The sequence below is a fragment of the Hippoglossus stenolepis genome, chromosome 23 (genome assembly GCF_022539355.2).
Source record: "Hippoglossus stenolepis isolate QCI-W04-F060 chromosome 23, HSTE1.2, whole genome shotgun sequence".
NCBI classification, from domain to species: domain Eukaryota; kingdom Metazoa; phylum Chordata; class Actinopteri; order Pleuronectiformes; family Pleuronectidae; genus Hippoglossus; species Hippoglossus stenolepis.
In genome coordinates this window covers 11,367,675-11,392,235 of record NC_061505.1, presented here as the reverse complement: position 1 = coordinate 11,392,235, position 24,561 = coordinate 11,367,675, and the positions used below count along the sequence as shown (strand labels likewise).

General features: G+C 46.9%; 1 protein-coding gene across 2 annotated transcripts in view; it reads left to right on the top strand.

Moving 5' to 3' along the window:
- efnb3b (ephrin-B3b) overlaps window positions 1-24,258 on the top strand; it is an 80,506-nt gene extending 56,248 nt beyond the window's left edge. The window contains exons 3-5 of one of the 2 annotated variants that reach the window (XM_035149394.2): window positions 13,595-13,687; window positions 16,582-16,641; window positions 20,614-24,258. In XM_035149394.2, the coding sequence (XP_035005285.1) occupies window positions 13,595-13,687; window positions 16,582-16,641; window positions 20,614-21,053 (593 nt within the window). In that variant the 3' untranslated portion in view covers window positions 21,054-24,258. The remainder of the gene's footprint in view (window positions 1-13,594; window positions 13,688-16,581; window positions 16,642-20,613) is intronic. The other variant, XM_035149395.2, reaches the window with a different exon arrangement.
- The last annotated feature ends 303 nt before the right edge of the window (window positions 24,259-24,561 follow it).

Genomic DNA, 24,561 nt, shown 5'->3' with positions numbered 1-24,561 from the left:
GAGCCTTATGATGTATAATGCAGATTAGGCTTTAATTGTGAAGCATTTCAGCTAAACCTTGAATAAAGTTTTCCTTAATGGGAAATCCAATTGTTTCAAAGGTCTCTCCCATTGGTCACGACTCTGCAGTGGGCAGGGCTTTAACACTTTGTCAGCATGGAGAGTATGACAGGGATGCTTAGTTAGGTGTGTGTGTGTGTGTGTGTGTGTGTGTGTGTGTGTGTGTGTGTGTGTGTGTGTGTGTGTGTGTGTGTGTGTGTGTGTGTGTGTGTGTGTGTGTGTGTGTGTGTGTGTGTGTGTGTGTGTGTGAGACTGTTACAGGTATGCATGTTTATTAGATGGACCTCAAAGCTGCACACGGGCTCATTAAAGTGTTTGATTGTTTTGGCGTGTACGTGCATGTTCCTCCTGGAGCGCATCATTTGTCACACACACACAAACGTGCACGTGTTCCAGAGGTTGGCAGTTTTTGTCCTTTCCCAGCTCTCATAGAGTTCATTAAAAGCCTTAATTAGACTGACAGTTATGTGTAATTACAGTCTTTAAGATGTACAGCTTCTCTGCAGGCCCACTCCTTCACTGCCTCCTTTCAGAAGTCATCCTCTGAAGGGAGAAAGTGTGCGTTCGGGAGTGTTCACACGTGTTTGTGTGCGTTTCGGGGACCTAACCTCCTGCAAGTTCCACGTCTTTGGCATTTGCCATTAATATCAGAAGGGAGTGACATTTATGAGGCCTTTCTCCTCAACAGCTTCTGCCGCCATGGATTCTGTGTTTTTCCCATCTTTCTCTTCCTTTTTCACCCTCGCTCTTCATCCTACTCCTCCTCCTCCTCCTCCCTCTCACCCATCTGCTTCCCTCCTTCTTAATTTAGAAACCCCTCCCCTCTCCCCGCCGCCATCTTCCCACTTGCTTTTGCTTTCTTTCTCTCCCGCTACATGTCACAGATCGCTGTCACGTTCCTCCCCTCAGACTGCTGACCCACTTCCCTCTTTCTCGCATCGTTCCCCGCTTCCTGTTTCACCAGACGTTTGTCCTTCAGTCGCGCAACTTCTCTCCCCTTCCCGTTCCCCCGCCCAATTTCTATTTCACCGAAAGTCGCGTAACCTACATCTCGAACCCAAAAAAGCAAAAAAAGTAGGCCCAACATTATTCGTCTGCCTGTCCTTCAGAGAGGTCTTTAAATAATCTCAAAAGTACTTGGCTTGTGATGTTTCGACATGATAGAGCTTTTTTTGGTTTACTTCATAAATTTGTGTGATTGATGTTATTCAAAAAGGATTGTGGGGTTTGTCGTGCATATCTTTTCAATCTAACGGAATAGAAAAATACCAAATAGGATAGAAAATGTCTGCTCTACAAAAATAGAGGTACAACAAATAAAATAACCGTGGGAGTCAAACTGTATTCCCGATCCCTGAACAGTATCATGTACATTTTTCTGCAATATCTCCATTGTTTATTGAGTCGCCATCAACTACAAAGTTAACTCAAAGTCACTTCTATTAAGACAATCTGACAGCTCAGTGTCACAGAGGGAAGTTTTGGCCTCAGATACACACAGTGTTTCATGAGTTATGTTTTCTAGTCGAAGGGTTTGTGCCCCGTGGCAGAGCAGAAAGCATGCGGCGAGGGTCGCCTCCGCCGCGTCTTTGGCATGTCGGTGGCGAGGCTCCAACACTGTAATCCTGCAATGACAGACAATGTCACAGCTAGGTTCTGCCTGAGAGGAAGCCCCTCACAAAGACGGGGACGGCAGGAAGGCTGGAAACATAAAGGCAATAATTGAAAGGCGAGGGAGAGGGAAATGTCGGAGAGGAGGGGAAGCGAGAGCTGCTGGTGAAGAGAGTGATTGCTGCAACAGACGGCTTGTTGTTTTTTTTTCTCTCTACCCCCTCTCCCCGGTGATGAAAGTATGACAAAGTGACAGGAGACGTGGAACTGCGAGTTAGGTGTAGTTGTCTCCTGTTTTCCTCTTCACTGCACAGAATTCATGCTTAAATTGAGACAGTAAATCAGGCTAATGTGAGACTGGGGGCTTTTATTTGGAGGCGCTGCGCTCACACAGGTGTGTAAATGTGCAATCCTGTGTGTCGGTGTGCGAGCACATGTTGGGGGAGTGGGCTCAGTGGCCCAAAAAACACTACAGGATGAATGATGAGGGCATTAATGTGAGAGAAATCACATCAGCTCTGCTAGGGATACGCCTGCTGTCCACACTACTCCGGAGTTTTAGAGCCGCTGAGATGGCGACGCTTTGAAACGCTGCTGACCTCGTTTTAATTTGAAAACACTGCGTGGCAGCATTTCAGTCTGGACGGGCAGAAACGGACATCTTTGCAGTCACGACGTAGCCTTCGCTGATTTGTCAGGCTCCTATCACATGACCCTCTTTTGGAGGAAACAACAAGCATTAGCCTGGGTACCAGTCTACTAGAACGCAACACGGATAATCAATGCGTACGTGCTTTTCCAGGTGTTTTAGTATGGACGGATACGGAGCCAAAACGCTCAAGTGGACAGAGATCGTTTTAAGTTTGAACTTAGTCGTATGAATGTGGTGTCCTATTACCTGTGTTGTGTCTCACCCCCTCTGACTGGTTTTGCAACAGGCGTGTGGTGTGTGTGTGTGTGTGTGTGTGAGAGATGTTTTCAGGAGCTAAAAAGTTGAGACCCACTCAAAGTCAGCGCTGTAAAAGTAGATGTTTGTTTTAATTAAAATCATCAATGCAGATAATGATTCTATCAAAATTGCCTTCATGACTTCTTAAGTGTTAATATCAGGGGACAGCGAGTGCGTCACCACACATGAAAAGCACAAATTCGCTGCTGTCCTCCTCTGAACATCCATCACACAGCGTCTCCTCTCAGCCGAGATTATTAAAATACACAAGTCGAGACTTCTAAGATTTCCTTTACTCAACGGAGAGAAGAGGAAGAGGAAGGAGCAAAGGAGGGGACAGAGGGAGTGAGTGATGGACTTCTCTGGTTTAACCCAGATCCAGGCAGCCGCAGGAGGAGTGGACAACCGGAGGTGTTTCGTTTTTATTCTCGGAGCAACTTGGGAATAAGAGAGGCTGGTAAAGAAAAAAAGAAGCGTGAGCAAAGAGCAGGAGAGACAGTGAGAAGGTACGACAAGGCTGGCGCTGACCCATTTCTCCAGGCCTCCAATCTAGTGGGCTGATATAATGGAGGACGGCTGCCCACATGCACGCACAAACCTTGAGACGGACACACGCCGGCAGACAAGAACGCGCAGTGACGGACACGCACATGCGCACATACTGGAGTCCTCAGACAGCCAGATCCCCCCCACCCCCCCACCAGTCGCTTCAAGTGTTACTTCTCATCCTGTGAGGCTGCAGCAAATCTGGCGTCACCTCAGCCGCCACTGGAAAATATCGCATTCAGACACTCAAACGCGACCGTGAACTCGCCGGCCCGCTGCGCCGGCTCAGCCTTCCTCTCCTCGCCCCAGCCGGGGTAGCGTTAACGCACCGAGCTGCATCTAAAAAGGCTTTGCAGGTTTTTTTTTAAAAAGCCTTTAAAAAAAATCTGTGCCGTAGAAGTCACTAAGGGATTCACTGATAAGTATTCATTAAGTATTGATAAGCAGTCATTGAAGTTTTCATTCAATATGCATGGCGGTCCACTCAGAGGTACACTTGACAGGGATTGCAGGGATAGCCGTTTCAAGCAGGTTTGTGAAAGTTAACGGGTAGCTACTTAGCGCACACACAGACACACACACACACACACACACACACACACACACACACACACACACACACACACAACACAGAGAAAAACAGAAAAACACACAGAATGCCCTCGCTGCCCCAGGACGGGAACATTGACCCAGATGTAAGGAACATTGGTCGTGACTGTCCTACATGGCTCGCACTTAACTGACGTTACACAAGGCTCATCCACCCAGTCACTAGGCCTCCTTTTAATGGGCCCCGCTCCCTCTTCTCTTTTTTTTTTCTCTTTCTCCTCCTTCGCTTTGTTCCTGCTTGCCCGTCTTTCTTTTGGTCCATTATGCACGTCTATGCTCGGGCGGTCGCATTTATTTATCCGCCGTGGATTATTTTCCTGAATGGGGCAGTCAGACTTATTACATCTGCTCCACCGCGATTTGTTCCTCGTCGTTTAATTAATTGGCGCGAGAGTGAGCTGGGAAAAAATCGGCCTCTGTGTTTATGCCTTTTGTTGACCTTATTTATGCCCCGCCCCTCCATCTCCATCCCCCAGCCCCGGGCCTATATACACACATACATATCTCTTATAGGGTCTATAAGCAGCTTTTAGAGGTTGTGTGCAGATCTTTTATTAATGCGTAGAGACACTTTGGCTACACTGTTGCTGCAGCTGTCATTGACCCGCTGAGCATCACATCAGATTATGAGGTGGAGGATCCCTCATGTACACACACACACAGACACACACACACACAACATCCCTGACCTTTGCGCGTCTACTTGCAACATTTAGATGTGTGAGAATTCACAATTAAGGTCATACCCCACATAAAACATGGCCATACTCAGCTGGATGATTAGTATGCCTAAAGCAGTGTGTCTAACAAATGGTATGGATTCAGTCAAACGAGAGCACTTTAAGGCCTCCAGCTATATTTTAACTCATTGTCTCCAAACGAAACCATAAAATGGCAGCGGGTCTGTCGCATGCGATCACCCTCTCGCTCTTGGCGCCGTGCACGCGTGTGTGCGTTTGTCAGATGCAGGGATCAGGTGCGTTCCCCCCCCGCAGTCCTCCTGTTTTTGGAACTGTTTGACGGGAGGAGGAAGAGGAGAGGGCGGAGGCCGCTGAGCAGTGGCCCAGTTTGTTGTGTGTGTGTGTGTGTGTTGGATGCTGGAGGTTAATACGAAGTGATTCTGAGTCGCCCACCCTCCGAGCGAGCGGGACAGCGGAAGACAGAGAGTCAGAGGGAGGGAGGGAGAGAGAGAGAGAGAGAGGGCGAATAGAGACGTAGTGATTGTGTGTGGGGGGGTTATGATTGTAATAGAACAGGATGGATGGAAAGCGAAAAACTGCTGAGAATTAAAATGTCATCGAGCACAGAGTGGAGATCAACCACACGGAAGCAAAGACACTGAGATCATTTTCCTATGGTTGAGAGAGAGAGAGAGAGAGAGAGAGAGAGCTGATGTCAACGTTTTGAGGTAATATGTCTCCTCCGTAGAGGTATGTGTGAAATTGGGGGGCTTTTGTAAGATCCTTCCCTGTGAATTTATGTGTGTGTGTGTGTGTGTGTGTGTGTGTGTGTGGGTCAGCATGTGACACATCATGTGAGTTCAACCTGTGACCGTAACTTGGCTCCCAACGTTGGCCTGTCCAGATCCCATCGCCTGTACTTCTCTACACACACACACACACACACACACACACACACACACACACACACACACACACACACACACACACACACACACACACACACACTCGCCTTACTAAGGTAACTTTAGTTCAGACATGTTTTCGCCTAAATGTAAACTTGTCTGCTTTATAAATCACATTATTACAGAAAACACATTTTTGAGAATTCCCCTCTGAAATCAGCCAATTCTGCTGTGAGCGGAAATGAGAAATATTGCTTTAATTTCTTCACGCACTTTATCTTACCCTTTTTAGAATTGCAAGGGTCAGATTAAACGGCTGTCCAAAGAAAAGATTTTAAAACTGTAATTTGTAGCCATAGTCACCGAAGTATCCTTAAATCCTCTAATTCCGTGCTCTTTCCTCTCACAGCCGAACAGGCAGCATCATGTCGTAATATTGCAGCTATGTGAAAAAGTGGATGCTTTCTGTATTTCACAAGCCAAAGTTTTACCAATTGAAACCTTTATCAGCACAAATCTCCTCCTCGTGTGACAGACGCGTATCATGTTCATCCAAGATCCCTCACAAACAGTCATGTCACCGCGCAGCCGAGGCGCCGAGCACGCTGGCGTCCTTGTTTGTAGCCGCTCCAGTTTGTGGATCAAGTGTTACCACAACACCGTGAACAGTGGGTCTTTGTCCGCTGCAATTGAAGAGAAAACCTGCGCTCTTTGCAGAAAAACAAGTTTGGAAAACCCTACTGCTACGTTGGAAGTGATGGCGTATTGTGCATTTGGAGGTGGAATGTGAAAATAATACTCGGCTGGTGTGCTTTTTTTCCGAGGGGGAGCTAAAATAATGCCCGTTCTGTCTCAGTACACAACTTAATGCCCCCCCTCCCCCCCTCCTTGCCGCCGCCGCCGCTAGGTAATGGCTTGCGATAGCTTCGTTAATGCGTCATAGCAAGGTCATAAAGCGCCATAAAAGATTTATGCAGACGTTTTTAGTTACAGGAAATTTGGATGGCGAGATCCAGGATTATGTTTGGGGGCACAGAGAAAGGGATTGAATCCTTCAAGTGAGAAGGGCTCAGGTTATATGCTCCTCTTCATCAAGATGACACACATGGAGTTCATAAAGCCTCTGGAAAGTGAGGGCTACAAATTTAAACAGGAAGGCCTCGGTAAACCCCACCCCGAAGTCCCCCCACCCACCCACCCACACACACAAACACACAAATCCACCCGAGTGACAGACGGGACTTTTGTGGGTTGTTTCTGGAGACTGTGGTTTAAAAATCCAAACATCCACCCACCCATGCGCTTTCTGCCGCTTATCCGGGGTCGGGCTGCGGTGGCTGCAGGTTAAGCCAGGCAGCCCAGACGTCCTGCAGCGTTTAGTCCCTGGAGGAGGGGGATCCGGAGGCATTCCCAGGTCAGATAAGATATATAATCTCTCCAGCGCAGTTCTGTGTCTACCCCACAGTCCTCCACCCATTGGACGTGCCCAGAAGACCTGCGGGGGTCTTGGAGGTCTTCCGGGAAAATCCAAACAAGTGGAACTAAAAGGAGGGTTTTAAAGGCGAGCGCTGCTGCCGTGAAGCAATACATCGGTTTTAGGTTGATTTGCACAGATGGGAGCACTTTGCACACACACTGTCACAAACACACACACAGAGGTATACACACTGAAACCACTCCAGCCTCAGCATTCACCAGTAGGCCTGCAGCAAAACAAAACACCCACTCGCGTTTCGAGTCTTTCACGTGGCATTTGAATCCGTGATTATGGCGTTCGTTAACCTGACACACTCATTACGTGGCTAACGCTCCGTCACAGAGCAGAGGCTAGCGGGGGCGCCGGCAGGCTCGTGGAACGTGAGATAGCAAAATGCGAGCAAGCTTTGTTGCTACCTGGCTCTTTTTCATATTTTTTTGCTTGTTTATTCTGTTTGTTGTTTAATCTGCTCTTTACTGTTCTCCGCATTCCCAGTTTTGCTCCCTTTAATGCGGCTGTCATCGGGAAAATATGGTCTGTCTTCATGCTCAAAGCACGTTTGTGTGTGTGTGTGTTGTTTACTGGCTGATCGTGTAGCATTACCTGCATAGCTCCACCACAACTGCAACTTCATAACTTCAAAAGAGGCATGAGGGACATACATCTGCCTGGGGGCCCGGGGGGTCCTTGGGGGCCCTGGGGGGAAATGTATCTGTCTCTCTTCATTTGTCATCTCCATCTTCAATTGAAATCCATAATCCTGCATTTATTTTGTATTATGCACCATATAAAATCTGATTCGACACAGTCTATGGACATTTATTCTCTGTATAGTTTAATTAAATTATTTTTTTGATTCATTAATAATATTACAATGGGCATATATATATATATATTATACTACAATTACTAAGGAAAACCAGATAAAATTGTTATTTGTGCGATTTATAAGTAATTAAATAGGCACGGTGCCCCTCAACAAGACAGCGTGTAATGACCTATCATTAGTGCCTTATCTAGTTGATATTATCATGAATGTGTGGATCCTTAACCTTTCGGGCTCCTGGGGTTCAGGGGCCCTATTCTAGTTTTCAATTTTTCCTCGTCATTACTCCAGCAGCACATTTTAGGTTTAAATGCCCTTAAAAAATAAGTATCAATATGTATCCATAGTACAAGATACAATTTTCTTCTCTGGACTTTTGAGCAGAGCAAAATGCGAGTCGTGTCCCAAACTAGAGCGAAGGATGTGATGGAAATGACAAGTTCAGCGTGTACACAAATTCACATCACTCACAGGAGCAAGTGTTTTGCTGCGGGAGGCCAGCTGTCACTCAGCATGTGTGGAATATATAACCAGGGCTGGCAAACACACCGCGGGGGAGAGGAGGTGCCGAATAGAGTGGGAGGGCAAACACCCAGGTCCAGGCTGTGTGTTAATGCAAATGAAATAACTGTGCACAGTCCAGGGTGGCCAGTGACGGTCAATACAGAGCCGAGGGGCATGTGGATGTGGGGGTGGGTACCGAAATCCTAAATCGCCACACCTCTCCACATGGCTATGGCAGGACGTAACGTTTGCCTACAGTTAGCTAGCAGCTTCCTCCAACTCGAGTCGACACACGAAAACGAAATGTCTAAAGCTAAACGATCGAGAGTGTGGGGCTGTATTTCATACGAAAGGATTCCGACACCTCTGCAGCAAATAGCCGAGCAAAAGCTCAGAGCCGGGAGCAACAGCTTGCAGAGTTGGTGGGGGTATGCACCTTGTTTGGGATCCACCAGTAAACGAGAGAAGGAGAAGGAAGGGAGGAACATGACAAACCTAATGGAGCACGGGATACATTTGAAAGCTGCTCCGTGCACGAGTGCTTGTCTGACAAGCATCAAGCGGCAGTGTGGGTGCATCTGGCCCCGGCGCTGGGGAGACAGGTCATCACGAGTTTGGAGGTGGAGTGTCGAGTGCTATACAAATAAATATACAAATAAATATACAAATAAACAAAGTTATACTATATTAAGTGCTGAAACAATTTAGTGTTCAAATTATTATAGTTGGGTATTATGTGAGAGTAATACACATCAACTTCGAATTTGCATTAACAATAAAAAAAAACGTTTTTATCATCGACCATCATTTTGTGTTTATTAGGTTTTTTCTTAAAGGCAAAAGTATCCGTTCTGGCACAGTTTAGGCACCAGTACCATTTTAAAAGTATTGATGTAGCACTGGTATCTGGAAAAAACCAACGTAGCCAACCCTGTGCCTTATGTGGGGCTGAAGCCGCGGAATCCGTGGACGATATGTGATATTCCTCCGGTGGAGTCACTGTCCACTTTTACGTGACGTTGGGCCGGCTTCAGCAGCCGGACTGGAAGCAGAGAGGAGGCCTGGCCCAGCACTGACCTTGGTAATAACAAGAGAGACACAGAGAAAGACTCTCATCCACTCTGTGATCTTTTATATGGACTCCATACACACTCCTCCCTCGGCCCGCCGGCCCGCCTGCCTCCCTGTGCCGCCACTACGCAGCCTGATCGAGGTTGACTGCAGTTTTATTTCATTAATTACGTTTTTCCACTTCCTCCTCCTCTCCCTCCCGTCTTCCTGTCGAACATGGGTGTCAGAGCGACGCCCTTCCTCTCCTCCGTCCTCTGGCGCCTCACTCTACCCCCCCTCTCCATCACTGCTGATCATAGTATCAATTACTCATCCCTCCTCTCCCTCTTGTCCCTCCCGTTTCACTCTCATCGCTCGTCCCCCCCTTTCTCCTCTTATCTCATCCCAAATTACTGAGTACAGCCCTCCCCTCCCCTCACTCTCTCTCTCTCTATCTTTTCCTCTCTCCATCCTCCCCAAAGAGAGGTGGGAAAAATTTGAGGCACGCCAATCCCCCTACACCTCTCCCCCGTATCTCTCGCACTCTCATCTCCGACTCGCATCAGGATTTCACAGATGTTCTGCGATTATTTCTACCTTGATGTTACGATATCTTCCCTCCCTCAAGTGCGGGGAAATCTGAAGCATGTTTTTTTTTTTGGCGTGTGTCTTGCAACCGAAATTGGGAAGGAGAATATTTTCGATCCAAGGACAAATCAGCGATGATCTCTTTGTTCACTTTGTACCTGTGAAATTGAGATTCGCAGAAATAGAGGCACCTGCAACATGTGTCATGCTTCTCAGAGGATTAGTCGGGAAACGGTTCTCTGTTTTAGGAAAAATTGCCTTTGTGATATTTGTGACCTGTTGATGATGATTTAAAAAAAAGAAATGGCTTGCATTTGCAAAAATCACAGGCTCCCTTGGTTCATTTAGTCTCTGTCTCTCTTTGTGTCTCCCTCTTCTTTGTATCCATTACAGCTCCACTTTCCCATAATGGAGACATTAGAGTCTTTTACCTCTCCGCTATCAATCATGTCATTTAAACTCTTTCCTTACTTTCTGTTTTTACCTCCTCCACTTTTCCACCACTTTCCCCTTCCTCTTGTCGTCCCTTCTCCTCCTCCTCCTTTTCTCTGTGTCCACCGGGCTCTAGGTCATCTTCATCGTCTCACACAGTCTCCTGTCCCCATCATATCAGCAACAGCTTGTCACAGGCAATCAGTCTCTTCGCCTCGCTTCCCCGCACGACCTCCTCCTTTCCTCGCCCTCGTCTTCCTCACCTCCCTCGTCTCCCGTTACCTTCTTGTCCTCCTTCGTGTGTCAGTAGTTATTACTCTCAGAAGTAATTTCCCACCCCCCGCCCTCTCCTGTAGGACCAGTTAAGGTTATTTGCTCCATCCTCCACCCATTCCTTCAATCAGAGCTGCTATGTATTTGCTTTTTTGCCCCGCAGCTCGTCTTTATCACATTCTCTAACCTCATGTCCTGGGATGTAGAGGAGGGTTAAACCATGTAATCTCTCTTATGTCCCCTTCTTAGGTTTCTATTTAAGGTTTCTTGTACAGGCGTACATTTTTTTTTTTATCATGGAGATGGAGAGGAGGGATTCTAACAAAATGACATTTGCATTTCTGAACATGCAAGTTTTTTTTCAATTTCAATATTTTTAATAATAATAATTAACTTAATATATATCGCACTTAAAGACACACATTTAAGTGGTTCACAGACATGAAAACAGATAACTTAAACAAGTTAATGCAAGACAATGGATAAAATAAACCACAAAAATAAATAAACATCTGGTTAAAAGCAATATGAAAATAATAGAATAAAGGAATAAATCAAAGAAAAGTTAAAAGGCATTTTATAAAAAGTAAGTTTTAAACAAGGATACTGAGGTGACATTATTTAAAATAAACTAATCATTTCCATAATACATTAATTCTTAAAAGATCTAATTTATGGATGTTATGTGTAGTGCAGTTGCATTGAATTGGTTTCTTAGATAATTACATGTATAATTCAAATCTCTATTTTGCTAAAATGTTAAAACTACACATCAGGACATTTTGTTTGTATATAGAAGAAAAACAGCAACAAAAATACTATTTTATATCTCACTCACTATTCTAAATGACAACTTATGAAATGTTTTAATTTTCACAGTGGGTTCCCTTCTACTGTGTGTTTGTCACTTAACCTGATTTGATGGAAAAAGTGAATTTATGGGTCCAGTTTGATGCGACTCTTGCGAAAAAGTGTTTTTGTACAAAAACTCCATAAAGCTACATCAACTCTCATATGAAAATTCAAATTATTTTGATGAACCTATGAAATGAAGCTTCTCAGAGATCACACAGGACAGAAGTAAGAGGGAAGTGGACTGTAAAAGCCTCCATAAGAATTTTGTATTCAATCCTGAAACCAAACACAAGCAGATAAACATATGAAGTATTTTTCAATGGCACAATTAAGCTCTGATGAAACAAGTGCTGTATTTGATGTGGCACTCCAGCTTCATTAAAATAAATTAGACTGTCCATGTGCATTAGTGCAATAAAAAATATTACACAGGCCACATCAACTGAAAAAAAGGACGACTTTTACTTTAACAAATAAACCGAGGAATATACAAATGTTTTCACGGCACTTTATTTAAACCGTCTCGATATATCCCTTCATCCGTGCATGTCTCCTGGCTTCCCCTCCATACTGCTGCACGCCTTGACCTCCGCCTGCTTCTCTCCTCCTCTTTGCTTTCACACCCTGCATCCTGCAGGGATGGAGGGAAAGAGAGAGGGAGGTGTTAGAAGTGAAGCTGCCTCTTTTTCACACTCTCTCTCTCTCTCTCTCTCTCTCTCTCTCTCTCTCTCCTGAGCCATCCGCCATCCCTCCCTCTCTGCTTTACTTCAGACGGGCTAATCTGCAGCCTGAAGGGTAGTGGCAGGGGGAAATGATTTCTTACATATACGTAGGTGTGTGTGTGTGTGTGTGTGTGTGTGTGTGTGTGTGTGTGTGTGTGTGTGTGTGTGTGTGTGTGTGTGTGTGTGTGTGTGTGTGTGTGTGTGTGTGTGTGTGTGTGTGTGTGTGGAGAAGAGGTGAGGGTTGGTTCCTGGGGGCTGAATCGGGTGGAAAATAAGGATACATTTACTGTCTTCTATACTATTCACTGTGGCACACCAGTCCTTCCACTTACTCAAACTTTAAAGATGGACGTTGGCCTCATGCTGTAGAGGCCGTGATCGGTTGTGTTGAGTGAGGTCACAGCTGGGAACATCTGCACATGAATGATTGAGACGGTGACGGTGCAGCAAAGGTGTGATTCTCACTTCGAAGACCTTTTTCACCTGTCGCCTCCTCTCTGTCTCACTGTCCCCTCTCCTTTTTTTTATTTTTATACTTTAATTTTTTTTTACAGTTCTTCCACCTCTCTCTCCAATCCCCTCCGTCCTGATTCCCCGTGTGCACGCTCCTTCCTCCTCCTGCAGCCTCGGTGACCTGCAGACCAGTGATCTTTAATGCATTCACTGACATATTTAATGTAGGAAGGGATTCCTGTCCATTCACACATACTTTTTCTCGCCTGTGCACTCTGTCAGCTCCGCTTGACCTCCTTTGGCCCAGCGTATCTTCACAGGAAAGAAACCTGTTTGATTCCTGAGCCGCTCATTTGAAGCATCTCTGCCGGTTATTACAGCTTCAAACTGCACATTCATATTAAATCCCTTATTGCCCATAAACACATCACTGCCTTAGTATGAAATAAAACAATTCTCTTTAATTCACTTCATTATATCATGAGCTAGTAATGGGGTATTACCACAGTCTGTATCCCAACCAATCTGGACCAGATTCTCTCTACACGCAGCGTTCGGTGTCTCAGGGGCTCCATTTTCTTTCATAGGCGCCCGTGATTGGATTACCATCCCTTTTTTTTCCCATCAACCAGTCTGCCCCTCCGGATCACCCCCCTCTCCCGCTATTTCTCCAGACCCAGCAGCAACAGCAGCTGAATGAGCGCGGTTGAGTCCATGCGCAGCAGCAGGGGTGTTAATGAATTCCAGCGGACTGCTAAATGAGGGCCTATTAAAGCGGCGCCGCCGCCGCCGCCACCACCTCGCACTTTGACATTTCTGAGCTTCTGGTGGAGTTTAAAATCGCTGCCTCTGCAAATGTCACCCCGCCGACTCTCTGGAAGGGCTGACCATATGAATAGAAGCGATTGTTGCCGTCGGCTGTAGATCGAGAGAGGCTTGAATTTGTGTGGCTTTCAAAGATGGGTTTCCAATGTGCTTGTGGGTGCATGTGTGTTGGTGTATACCACCCAGCTACTTGGGTAATTGTGTAATTTTGTGTTTTCCATCCCTCCAGCTACGTCAGACGGGACGCGCCAAGGCCTGGATAGCATGAGAGGCGGAGTCTGTGTCACGCAAGGCATGAAGGTGGTCCTGAAAGTTGGACAGAGTGAGTCCTCGCACCCTTCTCTCTCTCACTCTTCTATTATTCTCTCTCGCTCACTCACACACGAGCTCGCCCATATGTGCAACTACTGGAGTCCACCACACACAGACTCTTCTCCTCTCACTCACTCATAACACACACCTTGTTATTCATGCATCACACACAATCGCTCACTTAACACACTAACGCACATCGGCTCCAGTCCGCCGCATTATCTCACATCGTCGCCACACACTGGCTACCGCTCCCCATCTAACACGCTTGTGAATCCCCTCCCTGTGTGTGTGTGTGTGTGTGTGTGTGTGTGTGTGTGTGTGTGTGTGTGTGTGTGTGTGTGTGTGTGTGTGTGTGTGTGTGTGTGTGTGTGTGTGTGTGTGTGTGTGTGTGTGTGTGTGTGTGTGTGTGTTTACGATGTGTGTGTGATCTCGCTGAGCGTATTAGGGCTCGTTAAGTGGCGAGAACGGCGGAGAAGTGCGGGATCAGTCATCTCTAATGAGCCCTGTTGACTCCCCTCTCACTCTGCCTTTTAACTCCCACTGACTCACGCTGGACACACACACACACACACACGCTCCGACCCAAACATTGAAACTCACACGTCCCTGTGCGGCGTATACATGACAGGCGAATACGCATCAAGCTCACGCATGCAGGGACATGAAACATGGACGTGGGCAACACAACCTGAGGCGTCCAGACACACACGTACGTGCCAGAACACACACATCCCCCCACACACACACACACACAGCAGACCTGCCAGCGAAAGCACGATAACAAAATGACTCCATTCAGCCTGAAAGCACACAGTCAGTGATTTTTAATGACTCATAGCTGCACACACGTCTCATTTGTTTGCAAAATATTCACAGGTAATGACCCTCACATGCAGGCCCGTCAAAAAAGGCAGAAAAAAGGCCCATTTACACGTTTTTCACTGACCAGCACATTCCTACTCATAATAGGCACCTGTCCTTCACACGACCCCCCCACACACACACACTTACGTCTATTTCTTTAGCCGATGCTGTGTTATCAGGCCTTGTGTATTGTCGGTGCTCTTCAGCAAAGAGCCAAGTGGCGCTGCTGCGGCTCTATCAGCCCGTAACATCAGCAAAGTCAGCTCGACTCAATAGAAATACCACCACACACGTACACTTTGTTTCCCCCCCGGCTCTTTCACCAAATGAGCAGTGGAAATGCTACCATCCTGTCTCACAAACACACACACACACACACACACACACACACACACACACACACACACACACACACACACACACACACACACACACACACACACACACACACACGCTCTGCCACTTCTACACAACTGTATGAAGTTCTTAGCCTCACACACGTCTTTTTTTATTTGTAATTTCTCTTTCCCTTTCCCCTTTCTGTGCCCGTTTTATCTTCAGTCTCTTTCTTTTTCCCAACTGTCCTTCCTTCACCTCCTCTCTATTCCCTCTCATTTGTCTTTATTCTTTTTTTTAAAAAAAACCCTTTCCTTTTCAAATTCCCCTTTTCCCTGTGCTCATCTCCCACCCACCCACCCCGTCTCCGCCTTCACTCTGCATGCAGGCCATCTCTCCTCACAGCTCTCCCTCTCAATCCCCCCGTTATTTTCTCTCTCTTCCTCTGTCTCTCCGTCTTATCTGCTCCGTGGCTGAAAGGTCACGTCTGTGTTGTTTGTCGTCTAAATAAGCGGCGTGCCGCCTCATAGTGATCTCAGAAGAGATACGGCACTCTGCTCTGAGGAACAGAACGCACACGCAAGCACGCAATCACAATACACACACTTGCACCACTGCCCCACACGCATACAATGACCTGTCTTCTCTTATTTTATTCTTTATCTATCTTGCTTGCTCTCTGTCTCAGTCATACACACACACACACACACACACACACACACACACACACACACACACACACACACACACACACAGTCTGAACCTCCCTCCTCTCGCCCCTGGTGACCACACAGCAGTTCCTATTGATCCATACAGCACCACCCTAACTTCTGTTTGGTGGGCTGTCATGAGGGAGCCGCTAGCCAATAGCCTTCCACTTTTCTAAATGTCAGTATGTATAGGTTGATGGCTGTGCAGGCACACACACACACACACACACACACACACACACACACACACACACACACACACACACACACACACACACACACACACACACACACACACACACACACACTCACCACTTTGTGCGTGGCTGTGATGCAGTGTGTGTCCCTATAAACACCCCATGGCTATGTCTATTTTGCCCTCCCCTGCCGCCGCAGTGACCAATAACAGACCTTTTTAAAATGCTGGATCAACTGCCGACATGAAGAGTCACATCCCAGCTCAAAACTCTATTCCTGCAGCCGACTGTTGTCCAGATGGCTCAGGAGTGAACAAAGTCAGGGTTTTCAGAACCATCTCTTTCAGCTGCGAGGAGTGGCACCTCCACAATGGCTGCATCTGTGTGTGTGTGTCTGTGTGTCTGTGTGTGCGTGCGTTTGCATGTGTCACATAAACGCGCTTTAATGCCATCACCATTACTGAGGGCTTGCTAGACAGATGGCCTGATTTAGCGACTACAGATTACAAGCCGTTATGGCCTTGTGTAAATTCGCCTTGGCCAAAACAACAAACAGCCTCTCTTTAGTTTCCCATTCCCACTGGAGAAGTGCTCATACACGGTGCATTGAGGCCCAATCAATATGTGTTCTCCTATAATGGGAGTGGAAGGGAGGGGAAGCCCGAATCAAACATCTTCCGTCCCGATTTCTCTCTTTGCTAATGTCACTTATTGGTTGCAATTCTGAGAGCCTTGGCCGTCTCGTATCTCCGCCACACCGCTTATATTCCCCCCTTCTCTTTTCTCCTCCCCAGGCCCATATGGACTGCCTCCTAAGAAGGAGCCTGCGGGACGCACCACCAGCAGAAACCCAGGTAAACAGGAGACCAAACGGAGATAATCTGTAGCAGATCCGTCCACAAAATGGATGGAGGAAATAAGCAAAGACTGGTGGATAAACGAGAAAAAGCATTTGGGAGAGGGAGGGGAGGAGGCGACAGATGGAGAATGTGCAGCGGTGACATCTGTGGATCTCTCTATTTAATTCCATATCTTTCTCTCCCTGCTCTCTATCCCTCCTCTCATCTCTGCGCCCGGCCCTCCGAGCTAAGTGCTGCAGGCGGGGAATGGATGGCTAATAGCTACCTTGGGAGAAGGGCAAGAAAAGAGAAGGGGAGGAAGAAAAGAGGCAGGGGGAGGAAAGAGAGAGGGCAGCGGGGAGAGAAGGCTAGACTGGCGGCGACGTTTCAGAGAGTTATTATTGTCATTAGTTTGGGCGGCCTGGATTCTGTAGTTCTGTCGAGAGAGACGGAAAGAGAGAGTGAGAACGATGGGAATTACGGAAAGATGAGGGCTGAGAGGAGAAGAGACGTAAGGGAGTGATGGAACAGAGCGGGTAGAAGCGGGAGGCACATCAGGAAGAGAAAGAGAGGAATAATTGAAAAGCAAAGAGGAGAGGGGAATAGAACAAGGAGATGAAAACGGAGAGAGGCTCTACCTCAAAGTGTCTCAGCGGAGGAGAAAGAATAGGATTCTCTCTCAGTCGCGTTCATCTCTTCCCTTTTCTTCCTCGGTGGTGAATTTGCATACTATAGCAAATGTGCGAATCGGTGCATTTGCACATTTTCCCAACCACTGGTGCGTACCTCACATACGAGAAGGTGAAGGCTGTACGTGTGAAGTGAGCAGCAGTGGTATGCATTGTGGGTTTTTTTTGCCTGAATGAAGACTGATTTACATCACTCACACATAATGAGGGATTTTATACGTGTTTAACACCCAGACAAGGACATATTAACACACTTTACCGCATATTTGAAATAACTGTTGTGAGTCCTGGTGTGACAGTTGAGACAGAATTTCTAATCCTCCAGTGAATGCACTTGGAAATCGTCTCAGCCAGTGGAGTGTTGCTGGTGATTCAGCTCTTCTTTTGTCTGTTTGGTCCATCTGATCCTCTCCAGGGATGTAAACAAATATCAGAGAGCACTCAGGATCGAGACTCTCAACCAGATTCAGATTTGTCTCCTCCTTATCAAAGTAATCCAGTCGATTGTTGCCTGGGCAAAGCCAAATAGCAGGATTTTCCTATAAACTGCAATGCAGTGTGGGTACAGTAGTTTTTCTGCAATATGTTTTCATCAGTCTTTGCCAGAGGTACAGGGTGAATAGGCTTTTTCAAATTATTAACTAGACAGAAAATATGACACAAAACACAATAACTACAAAACAAACACAAACTCCGATCACAAACAAACAAACAAACCATACATCATTGCTGCAAATATCATCAGGCCCATCATCCTTCCAATATATAATAGTGTTTAACAATCATTTAAAATTGGTGGATATTTTAAGAGTCCTCATCTCACAGCTTTAAAAGAAAATATACTCCGAACAAAGTGATCAGGTTTATACTTGTTTCTTTAACATGGCCTCGTACAACAGAGAAGTTGTATTCAAATTCATTGCATTACGCATGAGCTGAACCTCCCTCCAAAAGGCCGACACGAGACAATAACAAAAAATATACATTTACAGTTGACTCAGATCATGTGAAACAAAAACAACGATTCTTTGACTCTGCTACACCCCAAATATTTAACATTTTCCATGGTAAAGATGTTTATGCAACGCTGTTACTCTCACCTCATGGTCTGATATTGAAGCCAGACATCAAGTACAAGTCGGTGGTTAAGACACACAGGAAAAAGTGCGATGTGAAAAGATTGTCTCCACTCACATTGCACACAAAAGCCAGATGTTAGTGTTTTTTTTTTCACCAGTGGAAAAGGGGCTTAATATGGGTCTTCTGTCAGGAGTGTACACAACCGCTCCTGTTCCTGGTGCACATGGAGGACCCCTCTTATGTCACTGTGGCAGTTGATAAACCATCAGTACACATGGACAGGAAGAGACAAATTAACTGTTTTTTTAAAAAAAACACACATGGCACCTTATGTGGGAAGCAGCCATGATGCGTCAGAGGTACTGGTGCTACTTATGAAACCTTGTCACATCCTCTTGGATGCGTTTATTTACAGATAGTTGATGGGAACACGCACTGATTCACTCTGTTGCATAAAACATGTGCAACAGTTTAGAGTTAAATCTTATGTATGCAGCCCGATATCACAAATCACAAATTTGCCTTCAGGGGATTAAGAATATTTTCAGAACGACAAAACCCTCTGTCCTTAGATTCTTGAATCAGACAAGGAAAAACAAGGAAATAAGACAAAATGCGACAGAGAAGGGAGCGGTCTGTGATAGATGTGTGCACAGAATGGAGACATGATACTGTCCCGAGCATAATAAACCCGTTCCAAAGCCGAGTATGTCCTCCTGAAATGGGATTTATACTCGAGAAAAAGTAAGGTAAGCACAGCTGGCTGAAAAACAAGCTAAAGACTCTGTTACCACCCAGACTCTGTTCTTTCATCACCTGCTGCCCCTCTCTCTCCAAGGTTGATTCCCTGATGAGTTAAAAACAAAAGAGAGACGCGAGGGGAGAGGGAGGAATCAAAGTCTGAACTTGTGTGACAAAAAAAGGAGGGTAGGAAATAGGGGGAGCGAGAAGAGGAGGCAGAGGAGGAGAGGTGAAGGAAGAGGATATAATAAAGAGAACGGTGAAAGGCTGCGGCCATAATGGAGATGGAGAATGAGGGATGTCGGGTTAATGGAGGGAGGAAGAAAGCAGAGGAGGAGAAGGGACTGTAATCGACGTCCGGCATTAGCGCTTTGTTCCCAGTCAGCCCAGCGCGACGGGAGGCCTATAGCAGCCGGGGGGATGAGGTGTGCTTGCACGCACGGTAGTGTACGTCCACATCGCGGCGTGCGTGTGTCCGTATGTGCGCTTGTGTTGCTAGGCGCTGAGCTCAGAGCAAGGTAGGTCATTACGGCTACAATAACCCAGAAGATAGAGAGAACCACAGAGAGAGGAAGCGGAGGAGACGCGCGCGCGAGAGAGAGAGAGAGAGAGAGACAGACGGGGAGAAAAGAAAAGGATGTGTGCCAAGAATAATGATAGGCCAATCCAAATGCTCTGTGTAGCTGGGACTCGCATTACTGGCCTTAACCAGTTTGCCACACACATGCACACGGTCCGGTGCCCGGCCCGGTGCACACACACACACACACACACACACACACACACACACACAACTCCAGACTCCATCATCCACCTGCTGGCTTCTGACCCGACCTCCTGCAGAGAAACCTGTGAGTTCGGAGGCTGTGAGGATCTTGGGTTTCAGGCAGACACACAACAGACAGACAGATAGTGTGACAGACAGATGAGAAGACAGGCAGGCAGGCGGACTGTGTGGTCTGGTGGTCGCAGCAGAGCAGGGAAGAGGCCCTCTTCATGTGGCGGCCTGTAACGCTAAGTAAATACAGTTGTTAGGGTTTGGGCAATAGAGTGTGTTACCTTGATACATAACTGCGGCTTCGCCAGGCTGTCCACAGGAGTGTACAGCTCACACTCACACACAGGGTCTGCGGATATGCCTCTTCATTTTATATGCGCTGCTGTCCACTTTATCACATCAATAAAGAAACCACATATAAGCTGCTGTGAGATTTGCTGCATTCCGCTGGGTTAAATCTCTGCAGTGTTCCCTCGCCGAGCCAAAGCAGCACCATCACTCATGTTATTGTGGTGCGGAGCCATAAGGATTGGTATGTTTATTTAAAGGCCCGTGCAAGCACAAATTATGAAAGCCAACTGTGTTATTGCCCTGATGATTAATATGCATAGTTAAATCATATAAATCTAAAGGGAAAGACTGGGAGAAACTTGTGATGCCGTGGCTATTGCCCTAAGATACTTATGCTGTGTGTTTCAGGCGCCGCGGGGAACTCCACCCAGTCTCAAAGACCCAACAGCTTCGGGAACGAGGGCGGTGGTGAAAACGGACCCTTTCAAACCTCCAACATCGCCGTCATCGCCGGCGCCGCAGGAGGCTCCGCCTTTCTCCTGCTGGTGACAGCCGTGATCTGCGTGGTGTGCTACCGGCGGCGGCACGCCAAGCACTCGGACACCCACCACCCACCGCTGTCGCTGTCCTCGCTCACCAGCCCCAAGCGGGGAGGCGGCGGCGGCATGGGCCTCAGTAGCTCCAACAACAACGGCTCAGAGCCCAGCGACATCATCATCCCCCTGCGGACGTCGGACTCAGCCTACTGCCCGCACTACGAGAAGGTGAGCGGGGACTATGGACACCCCGTCTACATCGTCCAGGAGATGCCGCCTCAGAGCCCAGCCAACATCTACTACAAAGTATGAGACGGCCTCTTCTCCGGCTGACTGGACACACCCACCTCCCTCCACCCATTACCAACAAATCCCCTGCTCCAAATGAAGCCACAGCGAAGCTCGCCATCACAGCTCCGACCCTGAACCCCTCAATACGACTAGTGTCGCCCCATGGAACCCTCTCACTCCCCCGTGAGCCCACACCCCTGGCCACAGTTGCGTTTCTCGCTGAATAAAGCACCCCCGACCCCATCCTCACACAACTGGGCCACACAGTGTGTGTTAAGGGCGATGTCGTAACCGTACACAGCCCTTCTTAACAAGGCCCTCACGAATGGGCGAGAGCCTCTGAGTGCCCCCCTCTTGTTAACTCAGAGCTAAACGAGCCCCACCCGTGCTGAATAGAAGAGTTGTTCCCCAAAACGCCAGTGTGCGTGTGCAGCACACACTCTTTTTCGAGGAGTATGGACCTGGTGTTGGGACTCGCGATGTTTTAAAAAAAGAAAAGAACTACAAGAGCAACAAAAAAAAAAAACTACACCCCTGAACCCACTTAGCGCCAGAGAACTCTGATTCCCGGAGGCCCTACCTGCCTATTCCACCATCCCGCCCCTCAGAGCTCCGTCAGCCAACCAGAGACCGGCCCCTGCCACTAACTCACCAATAGGATTCTAGTTTGTTTGTGTTTGTTTCTTCTGAGGAAACAGGGGCCTCAGACTCAACCAATCAGCAAGCCTGGGCGACGGTCACATGACCGGGCCGGGGCCTGAGGAGGTCTGACCAATCGGTGACACTCAGAATCTTGTATATTTTAATAATGTGTGTGTGTTTATGTGTGTGTGTGCTGCTGAGTGAGTGTGCATAGGACTTGGATAATAATTATGGCGCTGCTGCTCCACATTAGACGTGTGCGTGCAGTTAGCGCGCTTCAGTACAGCAGGTTTGCATACGCGTGTGTTTAGCCGGCGCGTGTGTGTTTAAGCTTTGTGCGTGAGCGACTGTGCGTGCGTGCGTGCGTGCGTTCTTTAGACTTGTCTTAAATACCAAAACACAAAATAGTGAGCAAATATCAAAAAAAGTGAGATTTTTTATCACTATCAACACTTATAGATTATATATATGAATATCCAGTAAATAATTTCTAGATGTTTTCTTCAGTTTTCTATTGTTTCGTTATTTTTACCCACTCTGATAAAGTACACTTCTGTTGATAGACATTTTTATCTGCTGTTTTCTTTTTCACAACTTAAAACGACCTTCTTTCCTTTCTGTTCCCCTTCGGTTGTATATTAATTTAATCCCTTTTTTTAAATTTCCTGGCGAACAGAGGTTGTTTCTCTCTTCCTCTCTTCCCTCTCTCATTCACTCCCCCACCTCCCTCCCTCTCTCTCCCTCCCTCCCTCCCCTCTAGGGTCTCTGAACTCTGTGTATATTTTTATAGCTCCTTGTACTATGCCGTAGTTTTGAAGTTTAGACCTCGTTTGTGGAAGTGTTGAGGTAGAACCATCTATGAAAGTTTTTTTTTTTTTCAAACGCTTTTTTTCAAACTGCAGAAGTGAAAAGAAGTGAGGGGCACGGGGGAGGCGGGGGAGGCGGTGATGGCGGGGAGGGTGCGTGTGTGTGTGTGTGTGGGGGGGGTGCGGCGGTGGCGAGAGGGGATGAAATAAAAAAAAAAAGAAGAATAAAGGAAAAAGAACAGGGCAAGAGAGAGTGCTGTCTGGGGAGGAGGAATAAAGCAGCGTCTGAATGCAGAACTTTAAAAAAAAAAAAAAAGGAGAAAGGGAGGGAGACGAGGGAAGAAAAGACTGACGGAATGGCACGCCGAAGAAAAAGAAGCAGAAAGGGAGGGTAGGATGAGGAGCGGCAGGAGTGAGAGATGAAGGATCCCGAGGAGGGAAGGATGGTGAGAGCAGATAAAAGAGTGGCTGGTGAAGGAGAGACACCTTTTCTTCAAATGGAGGGTCTGAGCCGCCCGGACAGAGGCGACGGAACGACGGCCAAAATGGATTTTCGGAGGAGTTGGACTCTAACTGTGGAAAGGAGAGATCCCATCACATTCTCTCTCTCTCTCTCTCTCTCTCTCTCTCTCTCTCTCTCTCTCTCTCTCTCTCTCTCTCCCTCTCTCACACTCACACTCACACAGACACACACACATCTACTGTCACACTTTACGTTAACGTTAGGTGGCACATTTCAGATTTGCTCCTCTTTTCCGCCGAAATTTGTTGTGTTGAAACGCGTCTCTGTGTCACACAAACGCACACACACACACATTTACTACAAAAGCACACACAGTGCACTGCTAGCCGCGGACACACACAAGAGAACCCCCCCACCCCCCCAGGCAGTCAGTACACTCTGTTCGACACACACACACCCCAACACAAATTTCACACCTTCTAATGACTGTCACAAATGCCTACTGATTGCATTGAATGACATACATTCTCTCTCGCTCCCGCCTGCCCCCACACAAACACGCACACACACACTTTTCATCCACACTCGACAAAAAAATGCCGATTGCTTTCACATGACTCTGTATTTCTGTGATTAAGACTAACCCAATGGACATGGGAGGGATGAAACGAGGGCTTGTGTGCGGTGTGTGTTCTCTTGCTCGCACCCTCACGCCCTCGCACAAACGCACACACAAACACGCTAGTGCCCAGCACCTCGACCTTGGAGGGCAATAACACGACGCCGTGTTTCAGAGGTGCAATATGTTCTCATGTGCATACTAATAAAGCTGTTTTGTGTTGCTCAAACATGTTTATGGCTTATGTGTAAACTGGGTGGCAGTGGAGAGCTTACGCTTTTATTCAGATTTTAATTTTCACACACACACACACACACACATGTAAGGCCTCAAGTGATGTAGCCATGTTTTCTGTGTGACGCCAGTGTTAAATCTGGACCTTTCGACATTTCTCAGCTGTGTTTTGTATCAGTATCTAACATCATATAATGAGATATCTTTCATACTTAAGTGTCACATTTGTCCAAATTGACTTTGTTCAACACATGATGATGATGTTTTTATACCAGGGGTTGCATTTGACTGTATCGATTGATTTCAAAGACAGAACGAGAGGAAAACACCTCAAATTCTTCTTTTTTGTACAACTACCGACTTGTTTTTTTTTTTTCTTTCTGTTTTGTTTAAATGTAAGCTGTTAAGTCTGTGTCTATTTAAACATGCTCAAAGTACCTAAAATAATCCTCCAAGCCAAAATGAAGTGTCTGTTACTCTCTCTTCGACAACTTGTGCATCTCTTTGGAGCGCTCCGATCCAAAATGACAGTATTTTCATGCTAAAAATGGCTGCTGCCACGAGGGGGGAGATACGAAAACTGACTTTTCGGCGGCGACTCCGACGAAGAGGCCACTGCCCCGTTTTCAGTCCATCTCGCTCCCTCTACCCCTCCCTCTCAGCAGAATGTCAAGTATCTCTTGGACTCAGTTGTTTTTGTTTCTCTTATTGTTTGATTTTCATGTCGATGTTATTTCAAAAGTTGTGTGTCTCTGGCTCTCACCG